General features: G+C 46.4%; 1 protein-coding gene across 1 annotated transcript in view; it reads left to right on the top strand.

The window, feature by feature from the left end:
- The window catches only part of tenm1 (teneurin transmembrane protein 1), a 231,774-nt gene that overhangs the window by 12,847 nt on the left and 203,722 nt on the right, over nt 1–15,205 (top strand). The window contains exon 2 of the mRNA XM_056289538.1: nt 11,293–11,564. Coding sequence (XP_056145513.1) covers nt 11,348–11,564 — 217 coding nt within the window. The 5' untranslated portion in view covers nt 11,293–11,347. The remainder of the gene's footprint in view (nt 1–11,292; nt 11,565–15,205) is intronic.

Raw genomic sequence — 15,205 nt, 5'->3', positions numbered from 1 at the left:
GGGAGCAGCCGAAAGAAGAAGAAGATGCTTGACTCGAGAGTGTGGAGCTATATATATAGATATACACTCACCGGCCACTTTATTAGGCACACCTGTCCAACTGCTCGTTAACGCAAATTTCTAATCAGCCAATCACATGGCAGCAACTCAATGCATTTAGGCATGTAGACATGGTCAAGACGATCTGCTGCAGTTCAAACCGAGCATCAGAATGGGGAAGAAAGGTGATTTAAGTGACTTTGAACGTGTCATGGTTGTTGGTGCCAGACGGGCTGGTCTGAGTATTTCAGCAACTGCTGATCTACTGGGATTTTCACGCACAACCATCTCTAGGGTTTACAGAGAATGGTCCGAAAAAGAGAAAATATCCAGTGAGTGGCAGTTCTGTGGGCGAAAATGCCTTGTTGATGCCAGAGGTCAGAGGAGAATGGTCAGACTGGTTCGAGCTGATAGAAAGGCAACAGTAACTCAAATAACCACTCATTACAACCGAGGTATGCAGGAGAGCATCTCTGAACGCACAACACGTCGAACCTTGAGGCAGATGGGCTACAGCAGCAGAAGACCACACCGGGTGCCACTCCTGTCAGCTAAGAACAGGAAACTGAGGCTACAATTCGCACAGGCTCACCAAAATTGGACAATAGAAGATTGGAAAAACGTTGCCTGGTCTGATGAGTCTCGATTTCTGCTGCGACATTCGGATGGTAGGGTCAGAATTTGGCGTCAACAACATGAAAGCATGGATCCATCCTGCCTTGTATCAACGGTTCAGGCTGGTGGTGGTGGTGTAATGGTATGGGGGATATTTTCTTGGCACACTTTGGGCCCCTTAGTACCAATTGAGCATCGTGTCAACGCCACAGCCTACCTGAGTATTGTTGCTGACCATGTCCATCCCTTTATGACCACAGTGTTCCCATCTTCTGATGGCTACTTCCAGCAGGATAACGCGCCATGTCATAAAGCTCGAATCATCTCAGACTGGTTTATTGAACATGACAATGAGTTCACTGTACTCAAATGGCCTCCACAGTCACCAGATCTCAATCCAATAGAGCACCTTTGGGATGTGGTGGACCGGGAGATTCGCATCATGGATGAGCAGCCGACAAATCTGCAGCAACTGCGTGATGCTATCATGTCAATATGGACCAAACTCTGAGGAATGTTTCCAGTACCTTGTTGAATCTATGCCACGAAGGATTAAGGCAGTTCTGAAGGCAAAAGGGAATCCAACCCGGTACTAGCAAGGTGTACCTAATAAAGTGGCCAGTGAGTGTATATACGTATATATATATATATATTAACAGAAATTATTAATTTATTAAATTATTAAATATGGCAGCAACCTTGCATGATTGATGAGCTTCTCAGCATGTGATCAGAGACAGTAATGCATCCACTTGACAAATATGCACTCTAAATTTAAGTGTGATGTTAACAATCTGCAATTTACATGTTTTATGTTCATGTTCGTTTCGTTTTTTACCTTTACACAAGGAGTATACGTTCCTCCACTGTGCTTTTTTTTCCCACAGCTTGCATTAGCTTAGAGGCAAATTGTGAAAAGCAGAATTTATGCAGACCCAGTGTGCCCTAATATAAATGTAAAATATAAACAAAAATATTTATGCCCGACATTGCTCAAGCCAATTATCTAATACAGGATTTATGTTTTAACTCTCTTCCAAGACATCCACTGCTGAATTTCCTAAAGAGCACCCAAGCCAGATAGGACATCATCATCATCCCTGCAGATAGAAAACACCAGAGAGCTCTCATTAAATAAACTGGCAACACAAATGTAGCACATAATTAAAGCAAACAAAATCACTTAACGTTTGAAAAAATAGCCAAATAACAAAAAAAAACAAAACAAAAAAAGTACTATTACAACACAATATAACAAATTTCCTACGATCAAAGTACTGTCTATCAAGTCTCTAATATAAGATTAGAGGTATAATATGGAGTTCGACTGCGACTGCACCACAATAGGAGTTGGTGCAGAACAGCTCTGTGCAAAATATTCCTGGCTGAAAAACATTAATAGCAGCACTACCTTTAATCGACTCATGCTTTGGCATAAGTGCATGAAATAATAGTTTGCAACCCATCCAGCCTGGCTGTGTGTCGCTCCTTTGTTTTGTTTTCTAAGATGCCTGGAAAGAGCTCAGATGTCTGAATTAGCTTTTTGATCGACTATGTCATCTACTTGAACAACACTTTTCTCGCCAAAAAGGATTAAAAAACAATCAATTCTACTGATGAATAAAAAGCAATTTACATGCAATGTAAATCCAAGTAAGTAAACATTTATTGCCTTTTTAGGCATCTTTTCTTTTTTCTTTTTTTTTAACATAATATACTTGCTAAGCCATGCTGTTGTTCAGTATACCTTTGACAAAAGTAGACTAATGAGTTGCTTCCATTCGGTAAAAGCCAAAGCCAGCGGTGTAAAAAAACTGCAAGCACCCGCACAAAAAATTAATAAGTAACTCCGGAGCTATCTAATAAATGTTACAGAAACTTGCCCGTCCAGAAGATAATTAGCCTCACCCATGTAGATCCTTTACTCTTTCAAGCTTCTTCCATCTTGAGAGTATGTAACACTTGTTCACATTACAAATATATAAGATTCAGTTTCTTTTATTGCGCGCTGTTCTTCTTCTATCTTTTATCCCTGTCTGGCTCAGCTATAGACAACATAACAGGGCGGTACAGTGGCCCGGTGGTTAGTGCTGTTGCCTCACAGAAAGAATGTCCTGGGTTCGAACCCCCGGGGTTGTCCAACCTTGGGGGTCATCCCAGGTCATCCTCTGTGTGGAGTTTGCATGTTCTCCCCGTGTCTGCGGTTTCCCCCACCATCAAAAAAGCCCTAGAGTTAATACTGCTGTCTCTGCCCCTGACCAAGGCATAGCAAGATGAACTGGAGTTGGTGCTTGGGTGCTGCACATCGGCTGCCCACTGCTCCTAGCTACACAGCTAGGATGGGTTAAATGCAGACCATCATTTCCCTACAGGGATCAATAAAGTATATCAAAATAAAAAATAACATAAAAAAATATAAAAGAATTAAAAAAAAACATGTATTGGCAAAAGTCTTTCACACGATTGTGAAAAAAATCACTGCAAGCTGCCCTATTCTTCCACATTTGGCTACTATGCAGCGAAGAAGAAATACAATCCATTCCTGCCTGTGTGCCGCGTAATTTTCCTTGGAAAGTTGCAAAGGCAGCATTGACAAAGGCAGTTACAAAAGCAGTTTGGATATTTAGCACAGGATTGTCGATATGTCAGTGGTATAACACATCAAAAATTGCATTGTTTTCATGAAAATCTCGAGAAAGTTGCCCCATACAAACCACATGTAAATGATAAAATGGTAAATGGGCATTTATACAGCGCTGTTCTAGCTGCGACAGCCACTCAAAGCGTCTTACAATCAATGAATGCCTCATATCCACCCGTGCACACACACACAAACCCATACACTGATGGAGGTGTCAACTATGCAAGGTAACAACCAGCTCATCGGGGGCAGTTAGGGGTTAGGTGTCTTGCTCAGGGATGCCTGTAATAGCCTTGGGCTGCATTGATTTATATCCGTACGTTCAACAGGCATATAGAACGTATTCAGCTCTAACACATCTTTTTCTCATCAGCTTAGAAAAGGTGCTCCATCAGGGCCACAGTTTGTTCCTGACAGTCTGGCGGCCTTTGTGGTGCCACTCCTCTCGTTGTTAAGCAGCATTTTCCAGTCAAAGACTGATGAATGCTGCTGCGTGTGTTCCTCGGTCTGCATGTGAGTTGGGGAAATCACAGGAGGAGCAAGGGCTTTAAACATGTTTGAGGAGGAGGAAGGACTGCGGGGGTCTGCCCATCACTCTCTGAATTGTCAAATGTCACAAAATCTCTCGCCTATCAATTTCTCCAGTGTTTTCCAGACGGCAATCATCACTTTTTTAACTAGTTTGTGGAAGATTAGCCCACTTAACATTCAGAAATCAATCCGTGCAGCGCTCAGTTGCCTCCGTGTAACAGTAGATCTTTCCAGCCACTCTTCTGGAAGGCTAATATTCTTCAGTTTTTCAGACGGTACTTTGTAAAAAACGACTTCGTGAAGAAGATGTGAAGGGAATACGTTCCAAATAACTAGCCATTAAATCCATTCTCTTGGAATCATTGTCAGTAATTCATCAGTTAATCTGCATCTGTATTGCCCCTTTGCTTAGCTTTGGGGGTATGTGGGATTTTAGCGTCATTGGAAGAGGCTTTTTTTACCAAGCAGTGGCCCATACAGGGAGCTTAGGAGGTTGTCAGTCTTGATGTAAAGCTTTATTTGCAAAGTGAGTTACTGTGAATAGCCTTTTAGTCCTGCTAGGAGGACGGTGACATGTATTTATCTTGCGAGGGTGGAATATCAAATGTGTTGAACAGGCTTTGTCTTGTCGGGGATATCGATTAAGCGATTTTCGATGGCGTCCGTATGCATGCGATTCTACATATGTGTGTGTGTGTATGCACATGTGTGCGCACAAAGGCAGCATATTTGTCCATGCTCATACACATGCATGTGACAGCTTGCATACAACTCGGTGTGTGGGGCATGTGTTGTTGCATAATGTTGCTCTTACTGTGTTTGTTTGAGCATTGGCTTTATGGGGATTCGGTGAACGGCTTTAGGACTGAGGGACGATGATGGACTGGATAAGTAAAGGAGGAGGCAGGAATCTGGACATGGAGGAAACAAGTATGATTTGCAGTGCTAAAAGAGCTCTTTCATGGTCGAGATCCGAAAAAATAAATAAATATGCGATCCCCCAACTGTGGTGAAGATCTAAAATGTGAAATAATCTTTGAAAAGTTTGAACTTTGCCCCACCTGCAGTTTAAGCCCCGCCCCTGTGGTCATGGCTGTGCTGAGCTGTATTGATATGTCCACACTGTGCAGGCCTGAACTGGAATTGGACTGTTGTCCTAGAAGTAAGTCGGTTGGACCAGGATGGTTCCTCAGCTCCTAACAGGACAGAACTGCTCATGTTCGGGGCGTCCGGGTAGCGTGGCGGTCTATTCCGTTGCCTACCAACACGAGGATCGGCGGTTCGAATCCCCGTGTTACTTCCAGCTTGGCCGGGCATCCCTACAGACACAATGGTCGCTCCCACGCGCTACGTCCTCCTGGCGAAGCTCCTCACTGTAAGGTGAAAAGAAGCGGCTGGCGAGTCCACATGTATCGGGGGAGACATGGTAGTCTGCAGCCCTCTCCGGATCGGCAGAGGGGGTGGAGCAGCGACAGGGACGGCTCGGAAGAGTGGGGTAATTGGCCGAATACAATTGGGGAGAAAAGGGGGGGGGGGAGAACTGCTCATGTACTAACAGGACAGAACTATTCATGTGGATGCAGACATACACACACACACACACACACACATATGCAAACACACTCACACTTACACAAGCTAATGCATTCACGGACAAAGTTGAACACTCACACATACGTAAGTGTGAATGGCTGTGTTGGTCAGGCTTTCTCTGAGACACGAGTGGACGTATTCAAATTCACAAGGGTTTCGCACAGTGCTCTTCAGTGCATGGCATGGTTTCCTCATCCAGCCATTAACCTTGGTTTCTCTGCATGGGGAATAATGAAGGTGGGTGTTACACGCTGGGTGGAGAATGGTAAAGTCACTGCATCAGCACCGCAGAACGTACAGCCCGTAATCGCACAACACACTCCTGACTGGCTATTGTGTGGAACTGTAGGGGACGGACGTGCGAGTGTCTTGTTTGTCAGTCAGTGTGAATACTGAAAACGTGTGAGCGCGTGTGTGTGTGTTACTTTCCTGTATGCCTTTGTGAGTATTAGTGTCTGGGTGTGAGAGAGAGAGAGAGAGAGAGAGAGAGAGAGAGAGAGAGAGTGTGTGTGTGTTATTTTCTTGTGTGTCTTTGTGAGTATTAGTGTCTGGGTGTGCGAGAGAGAGAGAGAGAGAGAGTGTGTGTGTTATTTTCTTGTGTGTCTTTGTGAGTATTGGTGTCTGGGTGTGTGAGAGAGAGAGAGAGAGAGAGAGAGAGAGAGAGAGAGAGAGAGAGAGAGAGAGAGAGAGAGAGAGAGAGAGAGAGAGAGAGTGTGTGTGTGTTATTTTCTTGTGTGTCTGTGAGTATTAGTGTCTGGGTGTGCGAGAGAGAGAGAGTGTGTGTGTGTGTGTGTGTGTGTGTGTGTGTATTACTTTCCTGTGTCTCTTTGTGAGTATTAGTGCGTGTGTGTGTGTGTTACTTTCCTGTATGTCCTTGTGAGTATTAGTGTGTGTGTTGTGTTGTGTGTGTGTGTGTGTGTGTGTGTGTGTGTGTGTATTACTTTCCTGTGTCTCTTTGTATTAGTGTGTGTGTGTATGTGTGTGTGTGCATGCATGCGTGTGTGCGTGTTTATGTGTTGTGACGCCTATGTGTGTGTGTGTGTGTAAATGAGTGTGCCATCCTTTTGTGTGTGTGCGTGTGTGTGTATATATATCTCTGTTGTTATTTCTGTCATGTCTGTGTTGTGGTCTGCATGTGTGCATGCATGCGTGTGAGCGGGTGTGTGTGTCTGTCTGTCTGTGTGTGTGTTGCTGGTATTTTCTGTATTGGCGGCAAGAGATTTCAGGCTTGGTCAGCTGTGAAAGTACAACTACGTGACAAGAGTGCTGTCAGCCCCCGCCCACAGCCAGCCAGCCCTCATCCACTAATTAAAACCCTCTATCACTCCATCTCTCACTCTGCAATTCTATCTCTCACTTTGCAGTTGCTCTAACCCCCCCACCCCCCCATACACACCCCTTCTCTCCGTTGTGAAATCCCTGCATCTCCCTTCATCTATCCATCACCCTCTTTATTCACCCCTCTACTCATCCCTCCCTACTCTTGGCGGGGCTCCCAGTGGGTGGTGTAGTGTTTTGTTGTGTTTCGGGTTGCTGAGGTATAACAGGGTCCTGTGGGTCCTTTAGGCCCTCTTGTCTGAGGTAGCCCTGTCATATGCCTGAGGAGCCGCGGCAGAGCTAACGAATGGAACAGATAGCTTTTTAAGAACCCCCCCCCATCCCTCCAACCAAGCCCACCCCCCCGACCCCCCACCCCCCCACGCTCTGGGAGAGGCATCTCTTTGACAGCTCACTGTTTACTCTCGAGGGACCCGCGGCCCGGATCTGCATTCCCATCTCCAGACTGCGCCTCAGCTCCTTCTGATGATTAAGCCATCGTAATGGTAAACAAAACGAGAACCTGCAGACAACAATGGGCTTGTCGACGCGGCGCATCGGCTGCGACGCTTTCGACATTTCATGGTTTTTACATCAATAGTCGCGTCGCGATCGCGGGGGGCTGCTCGTCATCGTCGTTCCTCTGGCTTGCGAGGCCTGTTTAGTGGGCGGGATTAGGGCCGCGTCTGTGCAAACTTGCTCCTCAGAAATGTGTCAAGGCCAGAGAGCTAACAAAGCAAGTAGCTCTTCACTCACTGGGGGTCTCCGGGCAGTTATGAAAATAAGAGCTCCTCTGCATGGTGGAAATGCATTTGGAACCCTGAAACTATACTGTACCAGTATTCTCAGAAACTAATATTATTGGATGGCGCTCTGCCCCCCCCCATCCTCCTTGTTTATTTGCCAATGTGAAACTCAATTTCTCTGCCCACCATCTCTGCCTCGAGCCCCCCGTGTCGCGCGCTCTCTCGCTCTCTGTTTCTATTTCTATTTCTCTCTGGTTTCCGTGGTTTTGCTTTCTCTCACACACGATTTTATCACATTCATTTGAGATTGGATTTGTGTAAATGGATTTTTTTGGAGTCGTCCGCATGGCCCCTCGCCTTTAGGCATGACAATTTCTGTTGTGCTGTTTTGTGTTGTTTTGTTTTTTTGTTTTTGTTTGCCTTCTTGCCAGCCCCACCCTAGTGGAGTTGCCTCTTAAGAGTAAATCCTATTTAAAAGCAACCGAGAACGTGAGGCTCTCCATCACCTCCATAAGCAGATTTGGAAAAACACCTCGCCGGTCCGTGGCTACGTCATATGAATGAACGAATAGCTGAGATGAAATGGTTGAAGGGTCCCCCTTAGATATTGTTGCTGCTGTATGGCCGTGGATTATCACTCCCATATTGATCATCGTGTGTGCGTGTGTGTGTGTGTGTACAGGGAGCGGGGGCCGAGGGAACGTTGCAGGAATAATAGTGTAATGTGATGCATGGGGTTGACTCAGTGCTGTCAGTCTGTGTTAATACAAAGATGGACGGTGAAGAGTTCGTCTTACGCAGATAAATTATAGATCAGAATTAGATTTAGGAATAAAAATCCAACAATACTTGTTGTTTTTTGGTTCATGCGGTTTCTCGCTTATGATCAAACTATTGCGATGCACACGTACCTACATACATGAGCTGCATCTTGGTTTTTCAGCTGCATCTCTGACTACAAATTCAGATTGTGTTTTTTACCCCCTCCCATCTTGCTGTTCATCACATCGTCCAATCAATAAATGAGTTTTCTGCGGATGGATGCCATATGCGCTGTAGTGACTACATGTTGTTAATAGGTTGGACTGCATTAATCTTTGAGGCTATATGCATTTTACATACCTCAGCCTTGTATAGAAATGATTAGGAACAGTTGTCGGCAACCGGGAGTGCTATGGAGATGCAATGAATTAAGCATCGTTAGGTTCCCCATGGGTTGCTTAAGTGCACCATGCCGTTGCCTGCTGTACACTTGCATAGAACATGAGATACGAGTCCTCTAATCAAAGTTTCCAATGCCACTATTAACCAGCGTGCCGTTATTAAACAGCAAGTGTACTTTCATCATCGCTGGACCTTTCTAGGACTGCCGACTTATAGCAGTGACATGGCGCTCACTTAGCCCCTAGGTGATCATTGCCCCATTGTAAATCGAGGCTGGTGGTAGCCGTGCTCAGGTGGCGCATGCTGGCTTGTCCTAGAGAAGGCCCCTGTGTCTTGTTTGAAGTGAGCTCGGCTCTAAGAAACAACCCCCAGGTTTTGACATCAAACCCAAGCATCAAGCCCCCCTAATGGGCACCCCGCTGTGGGCTAGAATTAGCAAGAATAACTCCTGCCAGCAGGCTTACTTCTCTAAACGCACAGGCCTCAGAGGAAGCAATGGCAGGCGGGAAGGATGTAAGAAAGGGCAAACACAGGAATGAAGAATAGAGAATCATATAGAAATGAGGAGGAGGGATGTGAGGGAGGAATGGGGTGGAGGGTGGGCTGGGAGGAAAGAGGGGAGAGAGGATGGGGAAGATAGGAGATTAATGAAGAAGGAGCTGCGTTCTAAAGGAAAAGGGCAGCATTACATACTGAATGTTTTCTTCTGTACTTGGCTTCGCTCCTAGAAGATATGAGTAAATGTATTTGTATGCTCTGTGTGCCTTACTGTGCGTGTGGTTGATTGCGCGTGATTGTGTGTGCATGCGCATGTCTGCGCGTGTCCATGCAGGTGTGAGTGAATGACTGCATTTTTCTGGTTGGACTCGTTTGCCGTGCATGTGTGTCAGTGTGTACATGACACAAGAGCGAGATGGTGTGCCTGGCTACGGCATTGCATGCATTCATCCTTGCGTTGCCGGGTGCAAACGTGTGACAGACATAAAACAGGACAGAGAGACTCTGTAGAGACAGACAGCAGACAGTGCCTGCAGCATGCTTGGAGCTTGCAGGTAATGTATACTCTCTCCACTCTGTACCAAAGAGAAGATGATGCCAGTCAATCCTATCCTGACAGGGCAGCTGAGATAATAGTGGGCTTTGATTCGCTGTAATAACTACTGCCAATCAAAATAGCATGTATTGTGACATGGAACCGCAGGCGTGATACCGTCACAACAGTCAACATGGTGTGCCGACTGTAGATCCATGTGCAGGAAGATTTGTGTACCATCTGAAAAGTGTAGTCTCATTTATCAAATTGTGTGTGTGTGTGTGTGTGGGTGTGAGTGAAAATTGAGGAGATGGAGAAACAAGTGTAGAGGCTTTATGGATTGTCTGTACTGCGGTGAAGTCTGCAGGGGGTAAGGGTCTGTGTGGGATGAGTGCGTGGGAGATTTGGCCCACTTTATTCCACTGTTAGCTAACAGGGCACAGCGGGGTGTCCGCATGTGTGCGTGTGTGTGTGTGTCTGTGTGTGTGTTGCATGCAGGTATATGCATGGGCACAGTCTTATGCAGGAAATGAGGGGGTTGAGCTCGGGGTAGTGGGGGACAGTCTTTCAGGTGGAATAAAAGCAACGCTGCAGTGGTAGAAAGGTCAGCTGTAAACTTGTATCAGACTAGTGGTGATCACCCCGTGCTGCAGATCTCTGAGGTATTGAGTAGGCACGCTCTAATGGCTTTGATATATGGACTACAGGACTCCCTGAAGAGGTCAATACTATAGCACTTTGTCTCTATGAGCAATGACCCTCTCAAGCTCCATTTAGAAGCTTTATATCTGCAGGAAATAGGCTAGAAAGGCCTCAGGCAGGGCACTGTAAAAGAGAGCTAATATGAATGAACTATTTTCTAATCACGCCTCCTGTACTCTAATCATCTTCTCAATCAATCATTAATTATGAAACCGTAAGTAATTTGCGCGGTGCGATATTAAAGGTAGATTTTGGTTGTGGTTGAGGGAAGGGGGGAGATTATGAGATGAATGGAAGGACTAATTTATGGGTCCTCTGTTTGGAAGAGGCATTGACAATATGAACACTTGTGTGTCTAATTGTGTTTAATCATCACTCTATAGTCGGATGAGTCGCCTCGTGTAATGTGAATGATAGGCGTGGTGCTCGGCAACAAACGTGTTGATTCTTCTGTTGATCGTGACTTTTCCATGATCGCCTGTAAAACGGAGATAAAGCACCATGGCTGCCTAGCTCGAGAAACTAGAAATCGCTACTGACAGAACATAGAGCGCCTCCTGATTTGGGCCGATTCCTTTTCAAACACATCAAGACATAGCAGCTGACATAGTCGTCTCCCTGAGCGTATTGATTTTTAAACTAACCTTTGCTGTGAAATATGAAAGAAGCCAAATGGTGTTTACAAATGGATGCTGTAATTGGAATGAGCAGATATTGCAATAGTGTCTCACCGTGTTCAATAACAGAGTTCTCATACTGTTTTTTCCTGTTCTGCTGTCTCTTTAACCCTCCCCCATGCTCCCATTTTTCTCCCATCTCCTTGCCTATCCTGGGCTATTCCTCCTCCTCCCTTACATTTCTCTCTCGCTTCTCGCCGCCCACCTCATCGCATCCCCTCGGTGTGTCTCCAGACTCTGCGCCGTTTGCTGTGGCTGTGCGAAGTGACTAAGTCGAGGCCTCAAAGCCATGGAGGAAATGGACAGTAAACCCTATCAGCCGTTGTCCAAGGGGCGCCATGAGATGGAGATGTCCTACACCAGCTCGTCTGACGAGAGCGAGGATGGCCGCACCCACCACCGCTCTTACACCTCCCGTGAAACGCTGCCCGACTATACCCACGAGCTACGCCTGACCCTCGGCTCCCACCGAGAGAGGCAGAGCAACTACAGTCAGCCCCAGCCAGGTAACGTCCAGCATGGAGGTGTGATGGCCACACATACTTGGGTTTATATATATATACTTAACAGGCATGAAGGAAAATATTAACTCGAGCTCATGTACACATGCAAATTTATGTAGGCACGCTCAGGCAAACACACACCTGAGGGGACAAGAGCACAAACAGGTGCCCATACATTCACATAAACACACAAGCAAGCACTCAAATATTCACACTCACACACACACACACACACACACACACCCTGCACACGCCTAAAAGGGCCTATGTGAATTACCTATTACAGTCTACAATGAGCCAGAAGGACAGTCGGAGGCAGCCAATTACCTCTACTCTACAGAGGTGATATTTCTCTCACACAGCTAAACTAGGTCAACTCCAAACCTCTCTGGCCTCACCTGGGGTGGAACACCACCCCTCATTACACACACACACACACACACACACACATACACGAATTCTTCCCTGCTGGTGACAGGAGGAGAAATGGGCCAGTGTACACTGTGATGGATGGCCTCTATGCAGGTCATGTGTGGTGTTAAGAGAGAAGCTGCACCTCAGCAGGGTTCATCCTGATCAATAGATTTTCCCTCTGTTCTCTGCCTCCGCTCTCCAGCCCTAAACCTCCAGCTACTCAGCATGACCAACTCGCCCCACGCTAACAAGCAGCATTAGACATTCATAACAGTTACTGTAACTGACAAGCCACCTGCTTGTGGTGAAATCAACCCCGGGGATTTCACCGGTCCAGTGCTACAGTGCTTCAGCTTTAGTCTCTTTCCTGCCTGAATAAGGCAAACAATCGGTGGTCATTTGTCATCATTGGGTTGCCATAATGTCTTCCTGAACACTGGGATGTCAAGGAGCGCTCGCCTTTTTTCAACAGTTACTCAGCCTCTCTGTTTCCATAATGAATTGCATCCCCTGTCACTTGTGTCATATGGTAAGGTGCAAAAAGGGCCCCAAAGCAGCCCCTGAAAATGTCAATGGCAGCCTGTTGTGCAAAGTACATCTGTTCATCTTTGGGCGGCAGCTATATATAGCATACCCTACCAAAGTAACCAACTGTTAAGGGGGGGGACATCGCCTCGAGTGACTTCTTTAATGGATTATGGTGTTCCCATCAAGGATCAGCCAATTCACTTCTCTAATTTCCCACGCTGCCTCCTCATATTTTTCATCCTTCATTTTTTTCCCCTCCTGTCTCCCCCTTCTTTTGTCCTTACCTTTCTTTTTTCCCCTGTTGTCCATTATCCCTGTAGTTGTTTGTCAGCGTTAGTTTCTGTTTTTCTTCTTTCCATCTAAATCGTTTTCTCCTTCAGCATCTGTAGGGATGAGTCAGCAAGTAAATACACATTTCTAATAAAAATCTAGATTTTTTTTATTATTCATATAGATTCTGTTTGTGTATTTGTTCCTGCAAAGGAAAATGAATATTGGCAGCCATGGGCCATTTTTTGCGTTGGGATAATTAGCAGGCCAATTCTGACCTTTCTTTCGTGTGGCAGTGCTTATTTAATTGACCGGCGTATGAGCTGAATGGTCGAACCTGGTGCTTAAAATTGGTGCCACATGCAGTTACCTGTGGGGTATCACAAAGATCATTTACCTAATATCAATGGTTCATTGGAATTAAGCACATTGACTTAACAGTGCATGAAATTAACACCCCTTTCAACCTAATGCAGTTCAGATTGTGCTCAAAAATAGTGGGTAAATTTTGAAGAGGAAACCTGCCGGAGGTTTTGCTGTGTAATTTACATGCCCTTTAAATGGGGGGTGGGGGTGGGGGGTTGGAAGAGGTTACACTCCACTCCATCCTAGCTGTCCCTGGATCTGTAATGAGTTGACCCCAACACTGAACGGCGAGTGTGTGCGCTTCACCCCAACAGTCGTTTTGAGTACCGGGGAGATTGATTTCAAGGATTCAAAGATTTATTCATCACATATTTCATGTACAAGTACAATGAGCAGCGGATTTTTTTTTTTGGCCAACTCTGCACCGAATTGTGCAAGAAAAGAGCAGTGGAACACATAAATATCAGAGTAAAATAAAATACAATTTTTTAAAAGTAAAAAAAAAAAAAAAAAAATCCGGGGTGTATACAGAAGGTATGCCCAGATAAATATCTATGTACAATGTGAAGTTGCTACACAATACAATACAATACATAAAGTCTGAATGGGTAAAGTGTAAAGTGTTGGAGGCAAGGTGGCAGCAGTGTTAAAAATGTAGTTGTTATGTTGTGTTTGGTGTCCTTGTGGCCTGGGGGAAGAAACTCCATCTGAGTCTCTTTGTGGGGTTCATTTCTATTCAGGAGGTTCATCCCGTAGTTGATTTCTATTTGGTGTCAAAGAAATGGAACCGGCTTGGCAAGACTGGCAAAAGCAGGGGGAATATGGGGAGCCATTTTAAAATGTGACCATTCAAGAGAACTCAAATTCAGATAATTATGGTGCTTTTTATTTCATTATATATACTCATAAATGTATCAGGTAATATCAGCAAAGGAGTTGTGATTACAGAATGGTGCTACTGTGGCAGGAATGAGGAAAAACACAGGAGACCAAGGCGAGTTTGATGTTTATTCCTCAACTCCAAAAACCAACTGCAGCAGGAACAACCCTGCACCGGCCAGCCCGGGAACGTAAACCACGCCCCCAGCTCACAGTCCTGCTGGGTGAGAGGCATAGCCCCTGGTGTCCGCCACACAGACCCCCCCCCCCCGAACACCCAGAAGGGACTCCTGGAAAGAAAATTAGTGTCTCACTGAAGGCTTAAGCAGCCTGCCATAACGGCTGCGCCGTCCCTCAGCCGAAACAGTAGGTGAAACACAGTCCAAAGCCAGCTGAGAAGCAGAACGCTGAACCCGTGAAGACACTGCCGGGGTCCTGGAAGGAGGACGACCCCGACGGGGAACCTGGGCCGGAAACACAACTTCGCCTGCCACCCTGTGCGCCGGTTTAAGCCTATCAAGCGTGACACGCTCCCTACGCCCACCCATATCTAGCACAAAACCCTTAGGACCCGTCTCAAGAACCTGAAATGGACCATCGTATGGGGGTTGGAGGGGCGAGCAGTGAGCATCATGCCGTACAAAAACAAAACGAGCCGACATGAGCTCCGCAGGCACGAACGACCGCGGAAAACAGTGGTGAATGGGGCCTGGAACCCGAGGGCTGTCGGACAAAAAAGGATAAACGGCCGGACGGGGTCGAGGAGCGGAACTCCCAGGCAAAAATTCCCCAGGGACGCGGAGCGGCTGACCGAGCACCAGCTCAGGGGGTGACGCGTCGAGGTCCTCCTTAGGAGCCGAACTCAACCCGAGCATAACCCAAGGTAAACGATCCACCCAGTTACCACCCGAGAGCGCAGCGCCGCCTTGAGCAACCGGTGAAAATGTTCACACAAGCCGTTAGCCTGAGGGTGATACGCGGTAGTGCGGTGTACCTGCACACCCAAGGATCGCGCAAGTGCCGACCAGAGCTCTGACACGAACTGGGGGCCCCTGTCTGAGGTGATACCTGATGGAGTGCCGAAACGGGCGACCCAGGACGAAAGAAAAGCGCGTGCAACGTCCGAGGATGTTGTGGAGGATAGAGGGACAGCCTCTGGCCACCTGGTGGCCCGATCTACCATTGTG

Source organism: Lampris incognitus, chromosome 1, assembly GCF_029633865.1.
Source record: "Lampris incognitus isolate fLamInc1 chromosome 1, fLamInc1.hap2, whole genome shotgun sequence".
In the NCBI taxonomy this organism is placed as follows: domain Eukaryota; kingdom Metazoa; phylum Chordata; class Actinopteri; order Lampriformes; family Lampridae; genus Lampris; species Lampris incognitus.
This window is presented reverse-complemented; position numbering and strand designations above follow the sequence as displayed.